Source organism: Heloderma suspectum, chromosome 10 (genome assembly GCF_057233095.1).
Source record: "Heloderma suspectum isolate Gila_16-S chromosome 10, 16-S_ref, whole genome shotgun sequence".
Taxonomy (NCBI): domain Eukaryota; kingdom Metazoa; phylum Chordata; class Lepidosauria; order Squamata; family Helodermatidae; genus Heloderma; species Heloderma suspectum.
Genome location: NC_139467.1, coordinates 20,966,421 through 20,994,359, shown reverse-complemented (window position 1 = coordinate 20,994,359; position 27,939 = coordinate 20,966,421). Strand labels below are relative to the sequence as shown.

General features: G+C 51.6%; 1 protein-coding gene across 2 annotated transcripts in view; it reads right to left on the bottom strand.

Annotated features, from left to right (window-relative positions):
- Positions 1–24,373, bottom strand: part of APLP1 (amyloid beta precursor like protein 1) — a 62,957-nt gene extending 38,584 nt beyond the window's left edge. For both annotated transcript variants that reach the window (XM_084815455.1, XM_084815456.1), the window contains exons 1-9: positions 23,993–24,373; positions 17,486–17,653; positions 12,120–12,249; positions 10,274–10,386; positions 9,453–9,631; positions 8,526–8,776; positions 7,093–7,223; positions 6,021–6,095; positions 3,709–3,867 (exon numbers count right to left, since the gene is read on the bottom strand). In XM_084815455.1, coding sequence (XP_084671581.1) covers positions 3,709–3,867; positions 6,021–6,095; positions 7,093–7,223; positions 8,526–8,776; positions 9,453–9,631; positions 10,274–10,386; positions 12,120–12,249; positions 17,486–17,653; positions 23,993–24,094 — 1,308 coding nt within the window. In that variant the 5' untranslated portion in view covers positions 24,095–24,373. The remainder of the gene's footprint in view (positions 1–3,708; positions 3,868–6,020; positions 6,096–7,092; positions 7,224–8,525; positions 8,777–9,452; positions 9,632–10,273; positions 10,387–12,119; positions 12,250–17,485; positions 17,654–23,992) is intronic.
- Between the last annotated feature and the right edge of the window lie 3,566 nt (positions 24,374–27,939).

Sequence of the window (27,939 nt, the reverse complement as noted above, 5' to 3'; positions counted from 1 at the left end):
CTTATCTCTTTTATTCTAGAGTAAGCACAGGGGACCCAATCTAGGTCTTAAAAGCTCCCCTACCCCACATGCTAGGGACCCAGTCCAGACTGGGGACCCTGTACCTACTCTACAGTAAAAATGGGGGTGGGGAGACATAGCTGCTCAACACACATTTACAGTAAAGTCTACTTTGGCCCTTCAGTAACAGCACTTTTAACATGACAATGCGCATTTTGGCTCTTCAGTGCAGCTTTTCTGCATCCAGCTTTCCCTGTTTCTTCTCTTGCCCTACAAACCCCATCCATTTCCAACTTCAGAGCACCCTGTGGGTGTGTATGTCACATACAATGCTATGGATCTGATCAGCATCACTCACAGCATATTTGCCTCGCGCTGTTTATGTACAAGATGCACCATGACAGGGCCGAGCATCTTTCTCTTCTATGCACCTGTATGCTTTGGGGGGTTATTCCAGGATAACCAGTCTTAACCCTTCACCCTCAAATGTATAGGCAGGGTTTGCTTGTCTGTTCCCTCTCTTAACAGTTGCTTTATTGTGCATTCACAGCACTCAACAACACGCTCGCTACTATTCACCATTCAGAGTACTAGATGATGCTGCGGAGACAGTTGGAGTGACTCAGTCCCTGTCCAGAGGACTTGCATGTTGGACAAACAAGATAGGGGGTGGGGGGAAGGATACAGCTACGATACAGCTAGGGTACCCTAGGAAAAGCTTTGTAGAACAAGCAGGTCTGGAGGAGAGAAATAAAAAGCAACTCAAGTTTGTCCCCAATGTTGTCTCGCTGTCCCAAGTGAATTCCAAGTTCACCCTGTGCTAAGCAGCATAACCTAAGGAAGAGTCATGCTGGAACAGACCAATGGCCTCTCTATCCAGCATGCTGTTCACATGGCGGCCAACTAAACACCCCCAATGGGAAGCCCACAAGCAGGACAGGCACAACTGCACCCTTCCGCTCGTGTCCCCCGGCAGCTGCGACTGAGAAGTCTGCTGCCTCTGAAGCAGGAGGTAGTATGCAGCCCCCATGACTAGTAGCCATTGATAGCCTTGTCCTCCATGAATTTCTCTAAGCCCCTTTAAAGCCATCCCATTTGGCAGCCATGCCTATGTCTTGGGGAATAACAACAGCACAACCAAGAGTTGACCAGTATCTGCTTTTCTACTTTCAATTTTTGCAAGGCTGTCCCTTCTTCACTTCCTCCCCTTTGCCAGTGGAGATCAGGTGGCTTTCTTGATCCTGACCCCTGGAAGGCAGGGGGAGATCAGCCTATAGAATCACAGAGTTGGAATGGGCCATTTAGGTCATCAAGTCCAACCCCTTCCTCAGTGCCTAGCCAAGAAGCTGCTAAGCTGCCTCTGCGCCTCTCTTCCCAAAAGTGTAGACGGCAGCTCTCTTTCATGCTGAGGCTGCCGAGGAGGTGACCCCTGGAATTTTGACAGCCCCCCCCCCCCCCGGCTATCATGTTGTTTCCCTCCACAGTTAGGCCGGCCTTGAAGCAGCTTGATTAATAGCAGGGAAGAGGCTGTACCAGGCAAAAGGAACAGCAGAAGGCACAGAGATGGGGCGGAGGAGGAGACAAAGGAGGACAACGGTAAAGGAGCTTCCAAGGACTGGAGAGAGGAGGGATATAAAAAGGAGCAGAACAAATCAGGGTATAGAATAGTAGGGTTGGAAGGGGCCTATAAGACCATCGAGTCCAACCCCCTGCTCAGTGCAGGAATCCAAGTCAGAGCATCCCTGACAGATGGTTGTCCAGCCTCGTCTTGAATGCCTCCAGTGTGGGAGAGCCCACTACCTCCCTAGGTCATTGGTTCCATTGTCATATTGCTCTAACAGTCAGGAAGTTTTTTCCTGATGTTCAGCTGGAATCTGGCTTCCTGTCACTTGAGCCCATTATTCTGTGTCCTGCACTCTGGGATGATCGAGAAGAGATCCTGGCCTTCCTCTCTGTGACAGCCTTTCAAGGACTTGAAGAGTGATATCCTATCTCCCCTCAGGCTTCTCTTCTCAAGGCTAAACATGCCCAGTTCTTGCAGTCTCTCCTCATAGGGCTTTGTGTCCAGTCCCCTGATCATCTTCGTTGCCCTCCTCTGAACCCTCTCCAGCTTGTCTGCATCCTTCTGAAAGTGTGACGCCCAGAACTGGACATAGTACTCCAGATGAGGCCTAACCAGTGCTGAGTAGAGGTGGGAGGTGGGTAGAGAAGTGAGAACTTTGAAAGGATGGACAAGAACACACCAACAGAATCCTTCAACAGAAACTAAATGTGCTGAGCAAAGCTGGGTCAGCACAACCAATTTATATTATGCAGATGTGCACACCGGTGACAGCTGGTGACTCCAGTTCTGGAGGGGCAGCCATTCTATTCTGGGTTTTAGTTATCACCAGCCAAAACTCTAAAGGTGATATCCAAGGTGCTGAACCGGATCCTCAAAATGGGTTTAGCACATTGCAGAGCACCTTTAGAGTTTGGGCTGGTTGTAACTAAAACCCTGAATAGAATCTCCGCCCCTCTGGAAATGGAGTCACAACCGCCACACAGGTCACCGAAACCCTACGGCACAGCTGACTGGAATTCTGGCCTCAGAGACTTCATTTTCCAAGAACTCACGTTCATAGCCTTAAGGGTTCGAAACTTACTTTCTGCCTTAACAGGAAAGCAGAGAATCTCAGGATTTCTACCAGAGCCTTACCTGATCCTACAGATTTAAAATTTCCTCTATGGTTCCACCCAAAATTTCCTCTTGGGTTCTGAGGAGCTTTGGGACCAAATCAAATCCATTATGGATTGAGCCCATACCTCAGAAGGGTCTGGGCCTGATGGAGTTGGCTGACACTTGAGCTTGCCCTTCTGAAACACCACTGCAAATACAGGATTTGGCACCGTCACTGGCTTAAAAAACAAGGCCACTCTAAGTAGACAGGAGAGGGGAGCCAGGACAAGAGGAAAGGGTAGTAAGGAAATTAGAGTCGTCTGAACAAGAAATGGCCAGAGCAAGGACAAAAGGGCTATGGCAGCAAGAACCAATGGAGGCACTTTGTTCTGACTGGTTCTGACCAAAACCTGGTGTGGATTCACCACCCCACTGACATTGGAGCCACCAGCCTTCACTGGGACATAAATATTGGAAAGAGCGCCTTCCAGAAATTCCAAAAAGCAAACAGCAGTAGGCAAGTGGTTGGAAGAGAGAGAAGGAAGATCATCCCAAGACCGGACACACGATTGTATACAACAGGGGCACTTAACTTCTTTCAGCCCGAGGGCCAAATTCAATTTCAGAGAAACTCCCAGGAGCAGCGTTCCAGTAGTGGGTGGGGCCAAAGGTAAAAGGAGGACAGGGACAAAAAAAATCAGCCCTTTCTAGCTTAAACCTCCTACTGCCTGGAGCGAAGCCTCAGGAGAGGCAGTTCAACCTTCTAGAACAGGGGAAAATGCAGTGCAAAAGCCAGGAAGCCACCAAAGGATTGGTGGTCAGGAGAAAGGGGGTGGGGTCAGGAGAAGGGGGCGGGGTCAGAAGAAAGCAGGTGGGCCATTGGGGGAAATCCAGAAGGCCAGATTGGGACCACGGGTGGGACAGATCCGGAGCTTTGGCCTGCGGTTCAACATTCATTGTATACAGCCATTACAGAAACCCCGAGCCACTTTTCACTTAGCCCATGCCCAAACCTCTTCCACTGCCCCTCTCACAATGCTTTTACTTACCTGGGGATTATCGTTCTGCACAGCAGTCAGGTAGCTCTCCAGCGCCGCACGGCGATTATCGTTCAGCAGGGCCACCACGCGGGCCAGATGCGTCTCCACCAGCCGCTGCCGCTCCCTAGCCACCTGTTCCTCCAGTGTTTGAAGGATAGACTGGAAGTGCTGGGGCAGCAAAGAGAGCAGATCTTCATGAAGTTAATATATGTGCTGGGGTTAGATGGCTGGTCTGGGGGTACCTGATGCTGTACTGCCAAAGCTAAGCAAGTGTGGACCCGATGAGAAGTTTGGATGGGTGACCACCGGAAAGCTCCTGTAGAGCAGGATGTAATGAGATATATTTATATGCTCTTTTTTCCTAATGCGGAGGGTGAATTAGCGGCTTGAAAAAAATAGCAGAAATCACGTTTAAAAAATCAATTAAAATCAGCACGGCACTTCAAGAATAAAAAATGAAATTTACAACGGGGCCCAAGTGGCAAGGAAAGACAAACACAGAAACCACCGCTCAGAGCATAATTCTTAGAAACAAGTGTTTAATTAGGGTGCAATCCTATGCATGTTTAGACAGAAAAAAGTCCTACAACTCCCAGCATCCACCACCTGTCAGCAAGGCTGGCTGGGGAATGCTGGAAGTTGTAGGGCTTTTTAATGACTAAACATGGATAGGATTGCATCCTTAATGAATTAACGTGGGGAACCTTCAAATAAATCCACAGGTCAACTTATGACACTAAACCAAAAATACAATAAAAAGCATTTACAGACGTAAAAACACCACTGATACAAAACAGCAGGACTGAAAATCTCAACACCCCCCCCCCCCAAACCAAACAAAAAACACCAGCATTAAGAACCTCAGTTTAGATTAATGGCTACTGGTGGTCGTTGAAGAGTCTTCAATGGGCACCAAAATGACATCATAGTAGGTTGTGGGGAAGCCTCCCTGAGGAGAGAATTCTGCAAACAGGGTGCCACCACCAAGAGGCCACTCCCTGTCGCACCTCAGGCATCACAGGGACCTGGAGAAAGGCCCCTGAAGGGAGATGTCGGCAATGGAAGGCCTTGGAGAGACTCCGTAGCTCTGGAGTAATTTTACAAAATGACCTGTCTCCTCACAGCTTTTGCAACTGCATTCAGTGCGAGGACTATTCAATCAGAGCACATCCTGTAGCGCTGGACACATGAATGGGTATCAACAGCATGAATTGAGATGAGGGAACTGGACTGCTGTCAGGCACAACAATTGTTTTTGCTTTTAACGTTGAGCTGCTCTAGGGCCCCTTTTGAGAGCTGAAGAGGAATAATGTCATCTATGAATAAAGTTGCAAGCAAACAACAGCTTTCTAAATGAACAAACGAATGAACAAACACACTGGAAAGCCCAGAAACGGGCAGCTGGGGCGTAAGAAAAATCCAAACTACATGGGCACAAGGACACTGTCAGCTGTGTCCACGGATGAGCAGGGTGGCTGGCCGGCCCATCTCATTTATCTATTGAAATATTTGGGGGGGCTGCCTTTCAGGGTTGATGTGGCATAGCGTGCAATCCTACCTGGATGCTCATCAGCCTGCGAACTCGGAAGCTGATAGGCATCCTGTGCAGAGCAGGAGAAGCACATTTTTGCTAGACAGGTGTTTTTGCCCATCTAGCTAGGGCTCTGGGTAGGGGGAGGTAAGGAGACTGGGGAACGTTGGGGATAGCTTGTATCCGCACTTCCCCTGTCCCCTCCACTCCCACAGAACCATCCCCTTTCTGTCCTATCTGAGGCTGCTTTTGCAAGCTCAGAGAGGAAGCTGGTGTGGTTCTCTCTGCACCGGCTGCAAGGGGGAGGGGGTGGGGAGCTCAGACTCCTGGGGCCGAGGTCAGAGCACGGTCTCTGAACTTGGATCCAGGAATCCAAACTATCCTATATGCCCCCCCCATACTGTGTAGGGGGCCATAAGATTTCTCTCTTAGACCAAAAGAATACAACAAACCCAGGAAAGAAGCACAAACAGCCCATTAAAAACAATTCAAAGCAGGCAAACCCCACCACGATAGCTCAGCTAGACGATCTAAAATGATTCCCAAAACCAGCATGTCATAAAACCATCAGGAAAAGAGCAAGCTGGGACAGATGGGGTTTTAAAGCCCTGCTGTAAAAGCCTGTGTAGAAGGGGGCATTTGCCCATCCGGGGGGAAAGAATTCCAGAAAGGTGGGGCTACGACTGAAAAGGCCCTCTCTCCTGTGCCTGCCAACCTACGTGATCTTACTGGTGGTCAAATGAAGAAGGCCTCTGAGGGTGATCTCAGCATGGCCTTTCCCCAACCTCACCTCATTGAGCGCTTGCCGGTCAGTCTTGGGCAAGTTCTTCGCTTGGTTATCGGCCTCAGCCCACTCCTTCATCACCTGTCAAATGGGAACAAAGTGATGAGTGCTGATGATACGCCTGCTAAATGCTCAGCAGCTCATCCCGACCTTGTACACTTCTAAATGCATCCCTCTCACCCTCCATCTCCAGCATCGATGACATTTCAGGGCAGTGTTATTGTTATAAGCCTAGGACAGGGGTGTGGAACCTCTTTCAGCCCGAGGGCCGATTCCATTTCAGAGAAGCTCTCAGGGGCCACATTCTGGCAGTGGGTGGGGCTGAAAGCAAAAGCAGGTGGGGCCAAAATACCAGCCTATTTCAGCTGAAAGCACTTACTTCCACTAACTAAGCCTTAGGAGGGATATTTCGACCGTTTTGGGGGCGGGGGGAACTGCACAAAAGCCAAGAAACCATCTAATGATTGAGAGGGGCACCAGGGAGATAAGTGGCAACTGGAGGGAAGATTCTTACTCATTACCTGCCATTTTTTCAGCCCCTTCTTTCTATGTTGGTGATGGACAGCAAATCCCATCAGCCCTTGCCAGCATAGACAATAGTGAGGAATCATGGGAATTGTAGGCCAAAACATCTGGAGGACCACACATTCCCTCTCCCTGTTCTATGTGATCAGACAGATCTGGGTTCAAACACACCCATCTGCCAAACTCATGCCCAGTTCAAGCCTTAGTCTCACCAAAATCTCAGCACAGCTTCCAGTTAGTGAGGTTACTTTCCTCACACATATAGGCTCTGCCCCTAAATACGCATACTTGCAAGTGAGCTCCGCTGAAACCTACGGGACATGAATTCTTGTGTTTTGTTTCTGAGCAGTGAAAACACATGAGGACTAGCTACTTTGACACTGGTTAAGATGTCAGTGTGGGGCAGTCAATCTGCTCCAAGCTTCAGTCAGAACCAGCCAGGGCCCGCTCAATAAAAATAAGATGTTCGAAAAGCTGGACAAATGAAAGGGCCTGTGTTGAAGATGCTCCTTGCCTAAGGCCCCCTTTGGCCTAGGGCTGGCCCTGCAGTTACCTCGTTGATCTGTCTCATGCGGCGCTCTTCCAGGTCCATCTTGGCGCGCAGGAAGTTGGCATGTTCATTCCCGTCTCCGGGCATTTCAAAATAAACATCCACTCCGTCGGTGGGGCGAGGAGTTGGGGTCACTGCAAGGGCAGGGAAAACCATTCCATGGGTCCTGCCAAGCCTTTCCCTACTCCCCAATCTAAAGCGGCACAGGCAGTGCCCTGCAAGAAGGGGGCTTTCCCATCAGGTGAGCCCTCCTCACAGCGGCCTCCTCACTTAGCCTCACAGCGCACAACCGACTAATCCTCGCCCCTGAAAACTGGGGTGGGCAGCATGTGGCCCTCCAGATGTTTCGGCCTACAACTCCCATCAGCCCTAGCCAGCAGAGCCAATTCTGAAGGTTTATGGGAATCGTAGGCCAAGACATCTGGTGGGTTACAAGCCCATCCTGCTTTAAAATACACACACAGTGTAGTGCAGTGGTCTGAGTGTTGGACTGGGATTCGGGAGATCCAGGTTCTAGTCCCCACTCAGCCATGAAGCTGACTGGGTGAGTTTGGTCCAGTCACTGACTCTCAGCCTAACCTACCTCACAGGGCTGTTGTGAGGCTAAAACAGAGGGGAGGAGAACCACATAAGCCCCCTTGCAAGAGGAAAACATGTGGGGTATAAATGTAACAATAAACAGATAAATGAATGCAAAACTTCCCCGCTGCTCCACAGCACAGCACAACATCCCAAAGCAAAAGGCGGTACCCGACAGGCACTTGGTTCAGGGAGGGCTGAGGCATGAGTGCCCCCTCATGCCACACTCTGAGGGATGCTCTGGCTCAATGTGCCTGCCCCTTTGTGCCAGGAAGAGCCAGATTCTGAGCTGCCTCCAAACAGATGCCCCATTGTGAGGAGGAGGAGGAAGAGACGTGACCAGGAGAAGCAGCTGAGCGTTTCCTGCTCACCCCCCCACGCCCCGGCTGCTGGCTCCACTCATCCCGACTTTCACATGCCAACAGTCGTCCTCCTGTAGAAGGGATTCCACAAATGGCACCCTTTAGAACTGCCCCCAGTTGGGAACGCTGACCTCAGCCAGAACCACTGTCAGCTCCAGGCTTCGGAAGGCCCTCGGGATAAATGCCCTGCAGCGGGCCTTTCTCAGCCTTGCCACTGTCCGTTCACTAGCCCTCTTTCTGTCAGCCCAAGCAGCACAGCTGCCCAGCGGGGAAAAGGCACGGAGAATGGAGCTCCACTGCTCCCTCTATGCTCACGTCATGACTTGCTCACCCAGATAAGATCGGTCAACTGGCAGCGACAGCAAGGAAGAGTCACGGCCGGGCTGTGAGGCTCCAGAGGTCCGCAGTGCCCCCCGCTGCTGAGTCAAAGGCCTCGGTGAGTGCCCAATGATGTCGACCCCTGACACTGGCCCCGCTCTGCCCTCTCCGGCTTACCTCTGACATCCTCTTCCGTGGTCTGCGTTGTGGTAGTGATGGTAGTTTGGGTAATGCTGTCATCGTAGTACCCTGGCTCCACAAAATAGTCATCCCAGACGGGAGGGAAGGGGTCGGGGTCAGGGGCGCTGTCTCCAGGGCTCTCCTCCTCTTCCTCCTCGTCCTCGTCCACCTCTTCCTCTAGGTCCCCATCTTCTTCCACTTCCAAGCTCTCTTCCTCGGTTGGGATACGTCCCGTCGGAACTTTGTTGCTGTGGAAAGAGCCATCAAAGTCAGCAGGTTCCCCTGCTCATGCCTCAAGGAAGTGCGTCTGTGCAGAGCAGGGGTGGGAGGGAGGGATGGAACTGGGGAAACCTCTTGCGGATTGGGCACATGGCAGGATTCTCCCATTCAGCAGTACCCCTATTTGGGGAGTATGAATTCTACCAGGGTGGGAGCAATTATGTAGGGGCGGTGCCTTGAAGTCTGCATAACTGAAAACCTCTTTCAGCTTGAGGGCTGAATTCTTTTTCGGAGAAGCTTTCAGGGGCCGCATTCCAATGGTGGGTGGGGCCAAAGGCAAAACAGGCGGGGCCAAAAACACCAGCATACTTTAGCTTAAAGCTCATCCTGCCAGTAACGAAGCTTTATGAGAGTTATTTCAACCTTTTAAAATGGGGGAAAAACTGCACAAAAGCTAGGAAACCAGCAAACGATGGTTGGTCAGGGGAACGGGGCATGACCATCTGGGGAAATCTGGAAAGCCAAACTGGGACCCCAGTAGGGCTGGATTTGACCCCTGGGCCTTAGGCTCTGCACCCCTTATTTAAAAGCTGAACTTAAATCTGCTAGCAAAGTTCCTCTGAAGCTCCAGATTGAGAAGCATCCTGTACCAAGAAAACCAAGATGTGGGGGAAGCGTGGCCGCAGCTCAGAATCATCTGCTCACCTGTGCAGGGTGTCCTCCCTCAGATGGGCGAGGATTTGGGGAGCCTCTGTGGCTTGTTCCAGCCTGACAGGTGGGGGGCGTGAGGGGCAGCACACGTACTCGACGCCCCGGAAGCGGTCAGCCCCACAGGGCAACAGCATGCCATAGCTGTGAAGCTCTAGGTCCTCGCCACTGCAGGCCTGGAAATAGGAGACGAACAACCTCAGAACTCTGCTAGGCAACACCTATTGGCTCTGTTTGGATAGCATACCAAAAACATGGCTTGTGCTAATCATGGTTAAGGGTCCACACAGTGGCTTGGTTATTATATCAAACCATGGCTCCTTCTAACCATGGTTAAGAATCCATGCAGCAGCTTGGTTTGGATTATTGTTCCTGGCTTGTGCTAACCATAGCTAAGAATCCACACAGTGGCTTGGTTTGGATATCATACCAAAGCATGGGTTGTGCTAACCATGGTTAAGAATCCACGTAGTGACTTGGCTCAGATGATTCCCGTTTCATAAACCATGGGGAACACGAATGAGCGTGGGATGAGCACTCCTCCCTCACCCCCTCCATTTCTCCTCACACCAGCCTTGATGCAAAGATCCTGGCTTGTATTAAGCCAGAGTTTCCTATTACATCCAAACTGGGCACTGGCTTTATTTTGGTTAACAAACCCAGAAAATAAGTTGCGTGGAGAAAAGAGGCATTAGTTCTGGGCTCACACATAACGATAACCCATGGTTTAAACAATCCAGAGAGCCCTTTCACCCTCAGGAGTGTTTGCTTTAAAACATATGCCACCACCCCTTCACAAGACGCCCATGACCGCTCACCTCTTTGGCCACACTGTGCCAATACAAGTAGGTCTCACATGAGTCCATCTTCTCTTGGTGCAAGAATTTGCACTTGTCAGGCACAAGGAGGGCTTCGCTCACAAATTCGCCCACTGGGGGAGGGAAGAGTAAGCAGGAGGCAATGTTATTGTTTCTTGTCATGCCCTTCCTTCCAAGGAGTTCAGGGTGATGTACATGGTCACACCATTTTATACCCACAACAACCCTATGAGGTAGGTTAGGCTGAGAAAGACAGTGTGTGTGACTGGCCCAAGGTTACCCAGTGAACTTTGTGGCTAAGTGGGGGGATTTAAACCTCAGTATTCCCAATCCTTTCCTAGCACTCTAACCCAAGCCCTCCAGATGTAGTCATGACTACAGCTCCCATTGTCCCTGACCATCAGCCATGCTGGCTAGGACTGAGGGGAGTTGGATTACAACAATGTCTGGAAGGCCACAGTTTCCCCACCCCTGCTCTAGCCACTACATTACACTGTCTCTTGTCCTCTCTATCACTTAGCAAGACAGCGCCTGCTTCGCACACATTAGCGTTTAAGTCCTCATTATCTCCTGGTAACTGATGGACTCAGACTGCAATCCTATGGATCTCTACTCGGAAGTAAAGTCCCATTCATAGGGGGTTATCCCCTGGAAAATGCATATAGGATTGCAGCCTATGGTTGCAATTCTATTCATGCAAACTTAGAAGACCTACTGATTTTATGGGATTTACATCAGAGAAAAAAATAAGAATTGCATAGGATTGCACTGTAAGGCACTCTCCCCACAATACCCCACACATTGCACATTGATGCTAAGTGCAATCTCACATTCAATATGACTAAATACGACTAGCTAATTCTCTTCTAGATGGGCAGAGGGTGGAATCAGGACCAAGACTGCCGTGCCAAGGAGATGCTTTGTTTTAAAACCCTTCCCCTTGCGGCAATCCCATTGAAAATGACACCCTACCACCACGACCCCAAAGCCCTGGGAAGGAAGCTTCCGCTAGCACCAACAGAAGCTTTCAGGGAGGAGGGGGAGATGTTTCATTGTGGGGGGTCAAAACCTCCTTCCTGTGGTCTGCTCCTGGCCATCCCTCGCCAGTTATTTAGAAGAAAGGACAGCAATCCTAGGCATCTTAAACAAGGCCGGCCCAAGACATTTTGCTGCCTGAGGCAAAGAACAAGATGGCGTCCCCTCCCAGTTCATGTACAAAAGCCGACCAGATGACAGCTGAATCTTCCTTCAACATGGGCAATGGGTCGGCATCCTCCACTGCACCTGAAGGCAGCAGGCTAGCTCAGGGCGCACACAGCTCTCTCCTCAAACCCCTGGCTGCCACCTCTCAATATCTGCTGCCTCAGGCAACCGCCTCACTCTGACTAATGGCAGGGCCAGCCCTGATGTGAAATGCCATCACACATTTAACGCCACATCTTGCTTTCCCCTTTATGACAGGGATAAGCAACTTGGTGCCCTCCAGATTTTTTGGACTACAACTCCCATCCGTTCCAGCTAGCATGGCCAATGGTCAGGGATTATGGGAGTTATAGTTCAAAACCAGAGTGGGCAGAAAGAAGAACTCCAGGTGTTTTGGACTTCAACTCCCAGCATTCCCGACCACTGGCCAAGCTGGCATGAGCTTCTGGGAGTTGACATCGGAAGCGTTTGGAGATCTCCCTTCCTCCCACGCTTGGTCCAAAACATCTGGAGGGCATCGGGCTGCCTATCTCTGCTACTCGCACTTCACCCTCGTTCCCGGTTTATGGACGGAGGAGCAACGGGGGAGCCAGGATGGAACTAGAAGGCGGCTGTCTGCAGCTGTTCCGCATCCGGCACTTACCCAGACACTGGTAGGGTACCACGATGTGCTGATGGCCTTTGCATCTGGGCCGCCCCTTTTTGCACCAGTTGTCAATTGTCACCGGCTGGGTGCCTTCCACGGCGTTGGTGATTTGCAACTCAGGATATACCTGAAGGGAAAGAGGAAGAGGGTCATGGCAGGGAACATAGGAAAGAGACGGGGGTGCTTGGTCCTTCTCTCTTGCCCCTTTTCACTTGTGACACATCGAGGAACGATGGTACATTGGTAGCTCCCTCAGAGGGGACTCCTCAGAGAGGCCTACCTGGCATTCCTAAGGAGCCTCCCATCCAGGTCCTGGACAGGTCTGGGCCTACTTAGCTTCAGAGACGGAACTAAAGCAAGCTCCTTCAGACCACACTCTGGGCTCAGTGATAAATCCAAGGCCCAGGAGTGGACATCTTAGGGGGGCAGGTAGGGTGTGGGTACAAATGGGGAAGATTCCATTTTAAAACTGCAGAGAGTTCAGGAGGGGCCCTGTCAATGGGATTCATAAGAAAGGCCCTAGGCAGGGTGGGTGGGTGGGGGAACCTCTTTCAGACCAAGGGTGAAATCAATTTTGGAGATGCTCTCAGGAGCCACATTCCAGTGGTGGGTGGGGCTGAAGGTAAAGGGCATGGGGCAAAAGAGGTGGGGCGAAAAACACAAGAAATAACAACCTATTGTAGCTTAAAACTCTTACTGCCGGCAACTCAGCCTTCGGAGAGGCATCTCTACCTTTTAGAACGGGGAAAGAACTGCACAAAGGCAGGGAAACCACCCAATGATTGGTGGTTGGGGGGAAGGAGGTGGGGACAGGAGAAAGGGGCGAGGCCTTCTGGGAAACCCCGGAGGACACGCTAGGGACCTCCAAAGGGCAAGATTTGGCCCCTGGGCCTGAAGTTCCTCACCCCTGGCCTAGGTGCTGTAAGACACATCAGTATTTTGTGGGGCTGGAGGGTAGCGTTGCACTGTGCAAAATAACTAATGGGGGTGTGTGCAGCCAAGTGGGTGGGGTACACAGGAATGGGCAGAGAAGGGCCAGCCAAAGGTAAGTTTTGGAGCCCAAGGTGGGAAAATCCAAAATGGCGTGCTCCTGGCAAGAACCAACGCGGGGCACAATTGACCATGTTCTTGACCATGTTCTAGCTTGTTCCGATGGGCCTGGATGGAGCCCCATGGGCAGGCTGTCTGCCCTCCTTTCATGTTGCCACCCTTAATGGGACCCCCCCCCCAAACCCACCAGTTGACAAGGCTACCTTGCCACGCTCTGCGGGAGGGCCTCCTCTGAGAAAGAGATACAGATTCTCCGTGCGAGCATCATAAAGGGAGGCAGATGTGCTGTCAGATACATTTGGGCTTGAAAGGGTCCCTCCAGGGTGAGGATGCCTAGTGGGGTCCTTCCTTTTGTTTGCCTTCCCCTATATAATGTGTCTTTGACTGCCCTACCCTAAAGCATTGTTATAAGGATTATAAGATGACAACGTATGTGAAGGGTTTGGAATACTTGGAAGGACTGTATGCCCACTAAGTAGCACCATCCCCAGATTGCTGAGAGGCAGCGGTGGAGGGAACGTGAGGCCCACAGGCCAAATCCGGCCCTCCAGACTTCTCCAGATGGCCATGCCCCCTTCCCTGGCCACGCCCCCTTCCCCCTGGCTGCCAATCATTGGGGTTTTTTTCCCAGCTTTTCCATGTATTTTTCTCCATTCTAAAAGCTTGAAATCCCTCTCCTAAGGCTTAGTTACAGGCAGTAAGATCTCTAAGCAAAAATATGCTGGTGTGTTTTCTATTTTTGGCCCTGCCCCTTTTGCCTGTGGCCCTGCCCACCACTGGAAAGTGCCCCTGAAACCTTCTCCAAAAGTTTGAAGTTGGCCCTTGGGCTGAAAGAGTAACTGGCCTCTGGTCCTAGGCCACCTAGAGAGTTGAAGGCAGAGGTGAGATTTAAATATTCAGGATGGCCCGACTTGCAGCTCCATCTCTGAATGCTTATAAACATTTTCTGTCCTATTATAATGGATTATGTATATATCCAGATGTGTATTATTTTCTAGAAGTAAATTATCCAGAAGTAAATAGGGAGGTGATCCCATGTTATCCTCACAACAACCCTGCAAGGCAGATTAGCCTGGAAAGCAGCAACTTGCCCACAAAGTCACCCAAGTTGAGCTTCATGGCTGAGTGGGACTAATTTTTGATTAAATGTTTACCAACTTGCCTTTATTCCATCTTGGGGCACATTCCTGTCCAGATGCCCATCAGCCTCCAGATGTTTATTATTATTTTTTATTTATTTCATTTCTAGACTGCCCAATAGCCGAAGCTCTCTGGGCGGTTCACAAAAATTAGGAGGCCAATGAGCATCCTCCTATGCAGAGCAGGAGGATCTTCACCTCCATGCCCTTTGCACTCTGCATTTTTGCTAGGTGGGCTTTTTTGCCCATCTAGCTGGGGCTCTGTGGAGCGGGAGGGAAGGAGGCTGAGGAGGCCGGAGGAGTCTTCATAAGCTGGCCTCTCCAGTCCCCTTCCCTCCCCGCACACAGAACCACCCCTTTCCCTCCCCTCCTTTTGCGACCTCGGACAGGTAGCTGGCATGGTTCTCTCCATGCCCACTACAAGGAGGAGGGGGAGGGGGTGGGGAGCTCGGACTCCTGGGTCCAAGGCTGGAGCACTGTCTCTGACCTCAGATCCAGGAATCTGAAAAATCCTATAGCGCCCCCAGACGCTGTCTAGGGGCCATAGGATAGCTCCTTTAAAAAGATTCCCTAAGTAGGATATAAAACCAACCCCTGCAACTCATTAAAAACACCTGAACATGCTATATAAATGCCAAGTGTTACTGCAGATGGGGGGATCTGGGTTGAGAGCTAGCATCTGGGCAGAGCTGGTGTTAGGAGTCACCGTCACTGGGCAGTCGACAATGTCCACATCCCTACTGGGGGCGGGGGGGATCACTGCTAATCCTTGGAGCCTTCTGGCCCTGCCACTCCTCCTCTTGTCTTTCCCAATACAGTTCTGCACCCCATAATCTCTAAATTGTGAACACCCAGGAACATAGAAACATAGGAACCTGCCTTATACTGAGTCAGAACCTTGGCCCATTTAGCCCAGCATTGTTGACACCGACTGGCAGCGGCTCTCCAGGGTTTCAGGCAGGATTCTTTCCTCGCCCTACCTGGAGAAGCCGGGGATCGAACCTGGGACCTTCTGCATGCAAAGCAGGTGCTCCGTCACACTGAGCTACGGCCCCTCCACCTGAGCCATTGTTTGTATTCTGGCAGTTCTTATAAAACCCAGTCATGCCAATCAGTGGCAGCTGGTGCCCATTGGGGGTGGTGGGGCACAGGGCTGGGCAGATACTAAATATTCTACTGAGATTGTTGGAGGAGGGAGGAGAAGCTCACGTGTGGCCATTGGCAGCTGCATGCCATGCACTGGAGCAAATGTACCTGGTTGTAGGGGCATTTCTCTGCCACAAGTGGGTGGAGAAGAGGCAGAGGGTGGCCACCCCTTTCACCCCAAATATAGAGCTGCCTCATGTAACTCTGAGTGCAGAGCAGTGTCCCTAGATGGCTTGGTATACAGCAGGGGTGGTGGGCCGTTTGTGGCCCTCCATATGTTGCTGAACTGCAAATCCCAGCATCTCTTGACATTGGCTACCTTGGCTAGGGCTGGTGGGAGTTGCGGTCCAACACCTGGAGGACCACAAGTTGCACACCCTTCTGTATAGGGTCGGCAGTGCGCAAAGGGACATATCGGAGATGAAGTGCGCTTATTTGTTAGTTTCTTGCTTGAAACATTTGTAGCTGGGCTTTCCACCAAGGGGTTCGGAGCGGCATATGTGGAGTGTCCCAGGTGGCCTCCCATCCGGGTACCTGACTTGCTTAGCTTCATTGGTGGAACTATCCTCAACATCTCCAGTTCAAAAAGGGATCGGGTAGTAGCAGATGATGTGGGAAGACCTCTCCCTCTGCCAGAGACCCCAGAGAGCTTCTGTCAGAGTAGCTAATACTGGAGTAGATGGACAAAGAACATGAGCTGGTATAAAGGTAGCTTCCTACATTGCCCAAGTCCTCTGAGCACCACAGGAACGTTTCTTGGGACCCCGTTTTAGAATGGAAACAGATTTAATGGATCACGTTGGTAAAACAGGCAGGAACAGAAGTCACCGAGGGCAGGGCAGGCATCCCCAAGCCGGTGCCCTCCAGGTGTGCTGGACTACAACTTCCATCAGCCCCAGCCAGCATGGCCCATGACCATACTGGCTGGAGACTGATGGAGTTGTAGTCCAACACATCCGGCGTGGGTAGGCTGGGCTCAATTAACAACACGGTTTATTGTTTAAAATGGCTGCACCACCACCTTGATGGCTTTGGGGCAGATGAGGTGGTATATCAAGGTTAATAAATACATATTTATTATGTATTTCGGTGTTGGCCCCCAAATTATGGAATGATCTCCCCGACGAGGCCCACCTGGCGCCAACATTGTTATCTTTTCGGTGCCAGGTTAAGACCTTTCTCTTCTCCCAGGCATTCGACAGTATATGATAAGTCTTTAATTGATCTTGGAATGTCTTATGGCTGTGGTTGTTTGTTTTTGAGATTGTTTGTTTGAAGTTGTTTTAGATATACGTTTCTTTGTGTATATTGTCTGTTCATGTGTTTTTTATGTAAATGGTTTTTAATCTCTGTATATTGTATTTTTAATGTTTTTAATCCCTGTAAATCGCCCAGAGAGCTCCAGCTATTAGGCGGTATAGAAATGTAATAAAATAAATAAATAAATAAATAAATAAATAAATATTCATTATAAATAAATAGGGAGGCTCAGGAGGCGACAACAAGGGAGAGGGCCTTCTTGACAGTGGCCCCCCCAATTATGGAATGGTGTCCCCATTGAGGCCTGCCTGGTGTCAACATTGTTATCTTTTTGGTGTCAAGTTAAGACCTTTCTCTTCACTCTAGCGTTCGGCAGCACACGATGAGTTTTTAATCAGGTCCTGCATTTGTCTTATAGTTGATTGTTTTAAATTGTTTTTAGATATACATTGTCTCTGTGTGTGCTGTTTCTAGGTTTTTATGTAAATGGTTTTACACTTTGTATAATGTTTTTTCAATATTTTTTAATCTTTGTAAACTACCCAGGGAGCTTCAGCTATCGGGAGATATAGACATATAAATATTATTAATAACAACAACAATAATACTCTAAATAAACAAAGATTGGGGCAGGGGGTAGGAATGTGGTCCCAGGTGAAGCAGACTTGGCAGTCGTGGGCAGGGTGTGCGATGTGGGTGGGTGGAGGGGTAGGAACAGAGGGGGGCGTGAAGGCGGGCTAAGAACAGGTGTGTGCGGGTATGTGGTACCTCCTGGCAGTAGCTCCGGATCTCCTCGGTGGTGTGGAAGCAGGTGTGGGTGCCAAAGGTGTCAGGCTCCCAGCGCCCTGTCTGCACATTGAGGTGCAGGACCAGTTTCCCACAGAACAAGGCCACTTGGGGGGTCCCGAGCATTGGGCCAAGCGCTGCTCCCATCCCCTGAAACACACAAATGGAGGAGAAATGATAAGCCAGCATGTTTGGCAAAAACACCCAAACACTTTTGTCCGGGGGGGGGGGCGGGGTTCCCCTCTTGCAGCTCGCTGGAGAGGCAAAGGGGGAGTTCGGGGGCAACCCCTGAGCTAGAATGAAAGAGGGTTCTCCGCTATGCACCACTCCCCACAGCCAAGCCCCAAATCATCACATCTACCTGCCCTGTTCTCCCTCCCCCCCATCTTTGTTTGCACCATCTCTCTCTTTTTCTCTCTTCTCCTCCTCAGCAACCACGGGGATGTTGTTGCTGTGGCAACCGCTCCCCATGGAGTTGCCAGATCTTCTCTGTTGCCATGGAGACCAGCTCCCAAATGGAAATTAATACTGCATCACCAGCCCCTCCCCTCAGCAGTTTCTCATCTTGGGGCCCCTCCCACTGGCTGCCAGCACCATCTCCCCCCCCCACTTTCTTCCTCTTCCTACTTGTCACTCCTTCATCCCCAATCCCTCCACACTCCCATCCGTTCATCTCCGGGTGACCAGGATGACCAGCCCACTCCGATCAGTCCCTCCTGGCCATGCCTCACAGCATGTCAGTGCTCTCCTCGGGTACCAACTCTCAAGGCAGAGCCAGCCAGGTTGGGCCTCCGCAGCTGGTACCCAGTACCCGAGACATGTACACACAAGGGGTTGAGAAGCAGGTGCTGCCCCTGTCTTATTTCCCACCCCCACCACTACCAGGCTCAGGCCTCCAGCCACCACAGCACCCGTGCCTGGCTCAGGGATGAAAAACAAAGCTGTTTTCATAACTTCACCCTGCCCAACCAAAGACAAGGACCCATTCATGCAGCGTGTCCAAGGTCGCAAAAACAGGAGAAGGCACCAAAAAGGAGAAGAGGAAAGATCCCAGGCCTGAGCGAGACAAATAACTGTGGGCCAGGGCCGAAGCGGTGGCGGGGCCGGAGGAAGGAGTTATGGAAGTCCAAAGCAAGAGAGGCAAGTGGCGGCCTTACTGGCTACAAGCCAGGGCAGTGTCGTTCGGTGTGGGGGGAGCAGGCAAATCCAGGGCTAGGAAAGCACAAGAGGTGAGGTTGTTTTCAGGGTGGAGGCAACAGCAGTGCTGGGGAAGAAGCCGGAGGTCGAGACACAAGAGGGCTGGGGTGGGCGTGGGACTGTGGGGGGCCACGGAAGAGGAGGAGATGGGCTGGGTTCAGGCTAGCGAAGCAGCAACAAAGCTGCCAGCGTTTGCTCTGCCACACCCACTTTTTCCCTGCAGTCCCAGCTCAGCCTGAATTTAGTGAAGGATCAACGTTTCCTGCCTCCAGTAGATGGATGAAGGTGATGAAAATCCGGAAATGCTGCCCCTCCCCCCTGCAATGAAAATGGATTCTAAAACAAGAGGTATGTGAGGGGGAAAACAGGGCATAGAGAAGACACAGTGTGGTGTAGTGGCTAGAGTGCTGGACTGCGACCCGGGAGACCTGGGTTCAAGTCCCCACTCGGCCACAAAGCTCACTGGGTGACTTTGGGCTGGTCACTGACTCTCAGCCTGACCTACCTCACAGGTTTGTCGTGAGGATAAAAAGAGAGAGGAGAAGAAGGATCACGTACACCACGTCGGACTCCTTGGAGGAAAAAGCGGGATATAAACGTAATGAATTTTTTTTTTTTTAAATAACAACGGGGCAGATGCAGCAGTTACACATGGGGCCTGTCTTTTCCCTCTGGGCTGAACAAAATAGACCGGGCAATGCTGTGCGTGCATGTGTGTGTGTGTGTGTATGTGTGTGTGTGTGAAAGAGTGTGTGTGATATATATGGGGGAGGACAACAGAGAAGTCAGGCTTGGATTAAGTTGGATCCCATGGCTAAACTGGGGCTTTGAGTGATTAAGCAGCTGCTGCAATTTGGTTGAAGGCTGACCTCCCTCCCAGGCCAGGATAGAGCATGGTTAGGCATCAAAACACACAGGGAAGTGGGTGTGCGGAGTGGGTGGACAGAGAAAGAAAAAAAGAAGGGAAGAGTAAAGGGCTGGGTTATTTCCCCAAATCGGCAGCTTGCCCAAGAACCTGGCCTGCGAACACACAAGAGGGTGATGGATGAACCACAATAAAGAGGCAGTGAGGAAGCATGGAAGCCAGGGCAGCAGGGAAGTGGTTAATTGGCACCAGGATTAATAAGTGCGGTGCTAATCCCCCTCTCCTGCTCCCCCTGCACAGCACTTAGCGAGATGAGATAGAGAGGAGGGGAGGGGAAGCGTCCACCTGTTTTTCCCTTCCCACTCCACCACAAAGATCTCTTAACTTGTGGGAGGGAGGGAATTGGGGGAGGACTGCAGAGGAAGCAAGGTGGAAGCAAAGTGGTAGATGGGAGGTCTCAGCTGCCCCAACCTCGCCTTATGGAGGGAGGTTATGATCGAGGGAGTTACCCCCCTCCCCGCATACCACCACCCAAGAGAGGCAGATGGGAGGGGTTACGAGAGATGGAAACAGCTTCTAGGACGTTTTCTCTGCATCCCTGGAAGCTACCTTTCCCAACCCTGTCCCTCTCTTCTCTCTCCAGCTGATTCAGGATGCTCTGGGTATCATTGCAGCTCCAGCTGGCCCTGTGAAATAGAGGAAGGTTGCACTGTCCCCGATTCCCCAAACAAGGAGCGGGGCGGCAGGGGAGGGGAGAAAGATGACAGGCCTCCTGCCCTTGGAGGAAGAGGAGAGAGGCGGATCAGGAAGCCTCCCAAATTTCAAGGCTGGGGAAAATCCCTCACTCCTTGCTTCAGACAGAATGCAGGCCATGGATTGTGTTCCTTTTCCAGAGCTGGGGATGGGGCAATTTTAGCCACCCCCTCTCCTCAGTGCTATATTCTTTAAGAGAACCCCCAACAGCCCAAGCCCCGGATTCAGCTGAAACGATCTAGGAAGGATAAAGTCCACCGCAAGAGGGAAATGGCAAGCGATCAAGCCACTGTGTGCATGTGCGCACACGTGTACAAGCTAACCCGGGGCATCCATATGGCATGTTTTACCTCAGCCCCTGTCACAAAGGAGTGAAATATCCTGCTTTGATTGGAAGGCCACAGTCTCCTTTTTGTCCATTAAGAGATTAAGCTTATATACGCTGTAGCCCAGTTGGGAGTTTTAGCCCAGCACATCTGGAGGGTACCAAATTGGGGGAAGGCCGGGCTATCCCTATAGGTAGGTCATGCTGGGCAGGTAGAACATTAGAATCATAGAATTGGGAGGGATCTCAAAGATCATCCAGTCCAGCCCTTTACTGATGTATTAGAAACTGCTTGCATTTCAAGTATCTTAAACTATGTTCCAATGTAAAAACTGTCGTAACTCAATTGTATTTCCAACTGGAACTTCTTTCTTTAATTATTGAATTGCACATGGTCTAGCCCTGCAACTCCCATAATCCCTGATTATGCTGGCTGGGGCTTCTGGGAGTTGTAGTCCAAAACATCTGGAGGGCACCAGGTTACCTACCTCTGGATTAAGCTGCAGGCAGTTCCGCCCCACCCCAGTTAGCTCTCCAAATGCTGGAAAATCAAACAGTGAGATCCAGCGGAAGGGTGGGTTAGTCTCGGGCACACCGGATGCCTTGGACACAACCTCTGATATTGCTATGACCAGGGGAGGGGGCATGGAAAGAAGGACTGAAGTCCTTCTCATTCCTAGCTCATAAGATCATAAAAACTGCCTTGCTGGAACATAGGCCAAGGGTCCATAGGGCCCAGCATTCTGCCTGCAAACACAGCCATTGAGATGCCTTGGAAGAAGATAGGCAGAGCGTGATGCGACAGATGCGCACTATTGTTTGTGCTCATATCTAGAAACAAGGTACACTGACTCCATTGATGGAGGCTCCACTTGGCTTCTCATCACTGATAACCACTGACAAATGGGATCTGCAGCAAAATATTGCAGCGTCGAGTTAGTGTTCTAGCAAGCCATGCCCTCTTCCACGATACTCCATTACATTCCCTCTGTTTTCCCTCCCCATTCTGTGCCCAAGAAGCATGCTCAGCCTGCACTGGGCTGGAGGATGGGTGTGTGTGTGTGTTCCCCCTTAAGTATTTTTTTCGCTAAAGGTTTTTTGTGCTTCTGCAAATCTTGGGGTTCCTCTGAGCTTGCTGGCACCATCCTTCTGTACATGGTTTTGGCTACCTAAGGATTTGGCTACCTAAGGATTTGGCTACCTAAGGATTAGCACTTCAAGAATGAGTTTGCTGTGATAAACACACCTTCTATGAATGTATTTAAAATGGACAGCTATCACCATCATAAGAATACAATAAGAACTGGCCTCCTTGGGGTTGCTGGGATCACAGATCCCAAAAGGAGTCAAGGCCAATTTGAACACCCATGTGGGGCGGGGAGAGTTATTACACATTTCTGATCAGGAAACAGCACATTGCTTCTTTGCTGCCATTCAACACAGAGGAGATCGGCTAAGGTAGAAGGAAGTACCACCAATCTGTTTCTTTTATGCTGGCTAGGCTATTTAGCCTTGCAAATTTTGCCACCATTGCAAACACAACCAGGCTCCTCTGTTGCAACCATGGTGAAAGCTGCAGACCATCTTCCCAAGGAACAAAGCAAGGAAAGCACAGTAAGACCCCCCTTGCCCCCACCATCCCAAGATACACACACCACCAAGGAGCTTGTCTCAAAACCCAAGCTTTGGAGAGGGACCCTTTGTATTGGGGCATAAACCTCATGCTTTAAGAAGGCTCTGGCAATGAGCTGAGAAAAAAGCAGGACTTTTTGAGGGGCTCCTTTGAGTCGGAAACATCTGCAGCTTCTCATCAAAGGGTTACGGCACCTCGTCTGGACTACAGGGGCCCTGAAACCAGCCAGCCAGGATGAAGAGTGGCCCAGCGGCTTTGAGCAGGGAGAGAAGAGGCAGTGAATTCTGGCTGACAAGAAAGGCCAAACCACAGAGACTGATACCTGCCATCAAAGCCTGGCAGGTTGATAGTACAGATGGAGAGTTCCAATCAGCACTAGGCATGGCTTGGCCTGCTAGCTTCTCCCTGCCATGCAGACAAGAGTTCTTTGCAGGCCCCATCCTAAGGAGTAGGAGTCATCTAGTCTCATTTCAGCGAAGCTTTTCTTTGGACACTTTGCCTCCCTCGGGAAAAGTAACCTCTGATCCACCCTCATTGCTGGGCCAGAGGGATAGATTAAAGGACTGCTCTAGCTGAAGCTCTAGAGAGAGGCCTGCCCATTTTGGCTGGGGGATCATGGTCGGAAAGGTTCCCTCACCATAAGGCAGAGTGAAGCAGCCGCCTCAGGCAGCTGACCTCGGGTGTCATCGCAAAGGTGCAGCAAATGGTCACCTATTTAAGATACGATCCTTGCTGCATTTTTACTCTCGGGAAAGGCACTTGTGGGATTTTCTGCCTCAGGAGGCCAAACTAAACCTGGCCAGCCTTGGGCACCTTGAGGAGGGGTGGGGGGTGGGTTGTCATTTGGCATTCCACCTCAGGCCGCAAAAGCATCTTGGGCCAGCCCTGTTTCACTCAGTAGGTCAGTGGCGCTTGCTCACAGGCAAGCCGGAAAACAAGCTCAAGCTGCACAGCGAGAGGAGCAACAAACCCCCAAAGGAGTGGGGAGAAAGTGGTTCTAAAATATCTCACCCGTTTGCCAGGTGCTGGTGGCCCCAGCCTGTAGAGCATTGACCCAGGTTGCTCTATCCCACGCTCGAGGCAAAGGCTGCCCCGTGAAGGGTGGGGTAGGAAGGTTCAAGAGGAGAGCGGAGGGAGCGGAGAAAGAATGTCCCCACAGGTATCTTATCAGTTTGGCCATGACCCCCCTCTCAGCAGATGGAGTGACCGGGGGGGGGGGCTTACTTGCGCCACACATGCCCCCCTTTCTCCCAGAGGAACGCAGGAAAAACAAACAGAAAAAGAGATGCCGGCTTCTCCGCACACAGGCTTGGCACTGGCCGCGAAGGCGGATACGAGGGTGGCTGCTTGGCTCAGCTCGCCGCTCCATCCCTCCCTCTGCCCAGTAGCAGCCCCTTGCCCGGCCATCACCTCCTTCTGGTCTTCCGTAACCCCCTCCCTCCTTGCCTGCCTGCCTGCCTGCCTCCCAAGCCCATCCCGTCCAGGCAAGGATTTCCGCCGCCTAAGCGTTTCCCTGGAGCAGGAGCGGGGAGGGGCGCTCATCGCCAGGTCTGTCTCTCCCTGCTCCGGTGACCTTGGGCAGCCCCCTCCCCGCGACGCCACCCTGAGCGCGCCATCCTCTCGCCCCCGCCGCCCGCTAAGGACGCCCCGTCGGGGCTCGGCGGCAACGGCGGGAGGCTCTTCCGTCAGCCCGCCCCACCCCCTCGCCAGGCTCACCTGGGTGTTGGCTGCGGCTCCGGGGCCGAGGCGAGCGCTCAGCAAGAGCAGAGGCGCCAGGAGGCAGCGCGCAACGAAGGCGCATCCCGACGACCCAGCCATGGCGCGCCCGCTCGCTCGCTCGCTCGCTCGGGCGCTCTCCCTTCTGGCCGAGGGCTCTGGCTCGGTCCTGCGCGCCGCGGAGGTTCGGTGCTTTCGCGGGGCAGGAAAAAGAGGAGGAGGAGAAAAGAAAGGAGGGGGAGGACGCGACGGATCAAGTCGCCTCTCCGAGCTCGGTTGCGCCCGTGCCAGCGCTGCTGTTGCAGCTCCCAGCTGGGCTGTGACAGGAGGCGCTGGCCCCGCCGCTGCTGCCGCCGCCGCTGCCTCCGTCCCCGCTGCTGCAGCCTTCTGCTCGGCCCCTCCTCCGCTCGCCGCCTCGGCCCCTCCCGCTCCGCCTGCAGCGACGTAACGCCCAGCGGGGCGGATCCGGATCCGCAGCGCCAGCCGCCGCCCGGAGGCGGGGCTTGCGGCCGGGAGAGGGATGGAGGGGCGGCCCGGCGGGGAGGAGGCGAAGGCTGGGGCGGGGGACTCTTCGAGGAGGCGGCGGCCGCGGCGGCGGCAGCAGATGCTCGTTTCCAAGGAGAGCAAGGTCCCGGGGCTCAATCCAGCCTGGCTCAGGAACACCGGCCTGCTTTCCGATCTGGCCAAGCCGGGCCGCCGTGATTACAAGGAAAGCGGCCGGGGGGCGGGGGGGAGAAGCCCCTTTCAGCGTTCGAAAAAACCGTGAACCCATGATGCGAGAAGGAAAGGCGTACTCTGTCCATGCTCAGGGGCACCACCAGCCCCGCTGACGTGATCACCCTGGTCAGAAATCTTAAGTGGGAAGCGCGTAGAAGGGAGTGGGGGGGGGGGTCCCGGCCTCTGCCAACCCCACCTCCCCCGCCCTGAGCTAGCGTTCGGGTAACGCCCGTGTGAAAGAGCTGATGCGTGTACGAAAAAGCGAAGGTAGCCGTGTTGGGTATAACGGCGGGCAATAAATCCAAAAATCCATATTAGGGCGATTTTATTAGGCCGACAGAAATGTCACAAAAGAGTGTGCACGCTTTCGACTTCTTCAGAACTCTTTATGAGGCTATGGTAAACAAAGCAGGGGAGGGTGATGTCGAAACCCTGGAATCTGCATTTAGTTACAATCTTAAGATGGAATGTAGGAGGAGGTTGCAAGCATTCAAATTCATTTCTGCGAGGTCCTGGGATGGTTTCGGGTTGCATCTAGGCTGGCGGGGGTGAAGAAACAAGCCATAGTTGATCCCCTCCTTCAGTTTTTGAAAATGTAAAATCTACACAGTGGTTGTAGTGCCACCCCGCTCTGTATGAATGCCTGAATAGTGCTGAAGAAGCCTGATGAACGCCTGAACGGTACTAAAGAAAAAGGCCCTTTCAGACATTCAAAAAACGTGTGTGTGGAAGTCAGCAGGAGGGCCTGCTTCTCGGTGCCGATTACCTATGCTGGTGGCCCTTTTTCTGACAGCCCTCCTGGATCTTGAATGGCTGCAGGCCAGGCAGATTTTCAACAGATAGAAATCTCTCCTCATTGTGCTTTGGAATACTTGATTTCCCTAATGAATTTCAGCCTGCTCTGTAGTTTTTGAAGGCACCCGTGGTACTGCTTTATAGTGACTGAACGTTGCACTTGCCTGGTTAAAAAGAGATAGCCGCCCCTGGTGAGCTGGGGAGTGCATTTGTGGCTCCCTATGCATGGTTTTATGCTGGCAAGTCTTCCAACCTTTCCTTTTATAGTCAGTCTCCTCTTGCCAGCTTGTCATGTTTGATGTCCTATCTGCAGCTCAAACTAAATGTGGCCAAGACAGGCACCTAATCTTTGCACCCCAATGGATTGTCACTCTCAGCTTTTCTGACACGGTCAGATATATTGTTCTCTGCCAGCTATCCTAAACATGCAGACCTTGAGATAAATTTCGCCTTCCTCTTCTCTGTCTTCATTCTTGTAACTGCCAAATCCTTATATCTCCTCTGGTAGTACCTGAGGCATAGTGGGTGTGGCACTAATCAGTGCCTGGAGAGGAGATGGCCGGAAGCCCCATGGAAGTTCCTCTGAGCTTTCCCAGGATGAGTGAGATAGAAGAATTAACCTAAATTGTTCATTTTATTTATTCATTCATTCCATTTAAATCCCATCTTTTTGCTCTTGCAAGGAACCCAAGGCAGCATACATGATCCCCCTCCTCTCCATTTTATCCTCGCAACATCAACCCTGTGAGGTAGGTTGAGCTGAGAGTCTGTGACTGGCCCAAAGTCACCCAGTGAGTTTTATGGCTGAATGGGGAGTAGAACCCGGATCTCCCGAGTCCCAATTGAACACTCTAACCGCTATGCCATAGCGGCTCTCATTCAAATACTTGCCTTTTTCTCCTCTGCTTTCAAGTGTCGAAGTAACCCAGAAGTGGGCAGAAGGTAGATCAGGATTTCCTGGTAGGTTTCTGGATGGTTTGCAGTAGAGTGCCCAGGATTTCTGACTCCTAATTGTTTAACACTAGGAACAACTTCTCTCCCCCCCCCCTGCAAATTTGGCTGCTGAAAAAAAGAAAGCTGGAGGTGGTGCAGGTGGGAAACCAGGAATGGATTTGTGTGTGTAAAAGGACTGTATGCATGCTTCGGGTGCCGAGAACAAATTCTTAGGTGTTAGGCACTTAAAAGAGTCAGAGTCCAGCCTTTCATTTGGAATCAGGGGAAGGCTCACCCCGCCCAAGCCTAACGGCCATGCAGAGGGGGGATTTGGGAGGGGCACAGTACACAGGGAAGGGAGAGTTAACCTCCCCCCCCCCCCGCAACTGTGGTCCCCCTGGAAATCCTGTTCCCTTCATGGCAGCTAAGCTTGGGAAAAACCCTCCCATTGGCATGAGTGGGAAGATTTTTTTCTAGGCTCTTGCAAGGGGAGGGTTGTGGGCAGTGGAGGCTGGTGGCTCCGGATTCAGAGGGGCAGTGGTTCCATTCTGGGTTTTAGTTAGAACCAGCCAGAACTCTAGAGGTGCTATCCAAGGTGCTGAATCCATTTTGGGGATAGGGTGCAGCACCTTGGATAGCACCTCTAAAGTACTGGCTGGTTCTAACTAAAACCCAGAATGGAATCACTGCCCTTCCGAAATTGGAACCACCAGTCTCCACTGGTTGGGGGTGCATTGCAGCATGTGGGGGTGTGTGTTAACCCTTCTCTCCCCAGCTGCAATCCCCGTTGAAAATTGCCCCTTGCAGGGCAACGAAACGGATAAAAATGAAGCGGATAAAAATAAGCCCTTCCATTAGCAACAATGGATTCTTAGGGCTCTGGGCAATAGATCCCCAGAATTAATGTATATGGGGCTGTAGCTCAGTGGTCGAGCACCCGCTTTGTGTGCAGAAGGTTCCAGGTTCAATCCCCAGCATCTCCAGGTCAGGCTGAAAAACTCCCACCTGAACCCCTGCTGCCAGTCAGAGTTGACAATACTGGGCTAGATGGACTCAGTATAAGGCAGCTGCCTATAGTCCTGTCTAGGGTATGTGGGTAATAGAGCTGGGCACACAGTCTGGAGGACCACAATGGTTTATTGGACCAACAAATAGTGTTGAGCTCCCTCCTCCCCTCCCTCCCTCCTCCCCTCCCTCCCTCCCTCCCTTCCTTCCTTCCTTCCTTCTTTTCCTCTCTCATGTGCCATAGTCGGAAAAAAATGGGTTTGTTGAATACCAGTTGCCACTATGTTTGAACTTCAATGGATTACTGCAATGGATTTTATGTGGAGCTGCCATTGAAAATGGTCTGGAAACTTCTGGTGCTAAATAGGGCAGTGAGATTGTTACCAAGGTCTGGCTGATATGATCATTTATCACCACTGCTGTGTTACCCGCGCTGGCTTCCAAAGTGCTGTTATTAGCCTTTAAAGCCTTAAATGGCTTCCGGCAAGGTTCCCTGC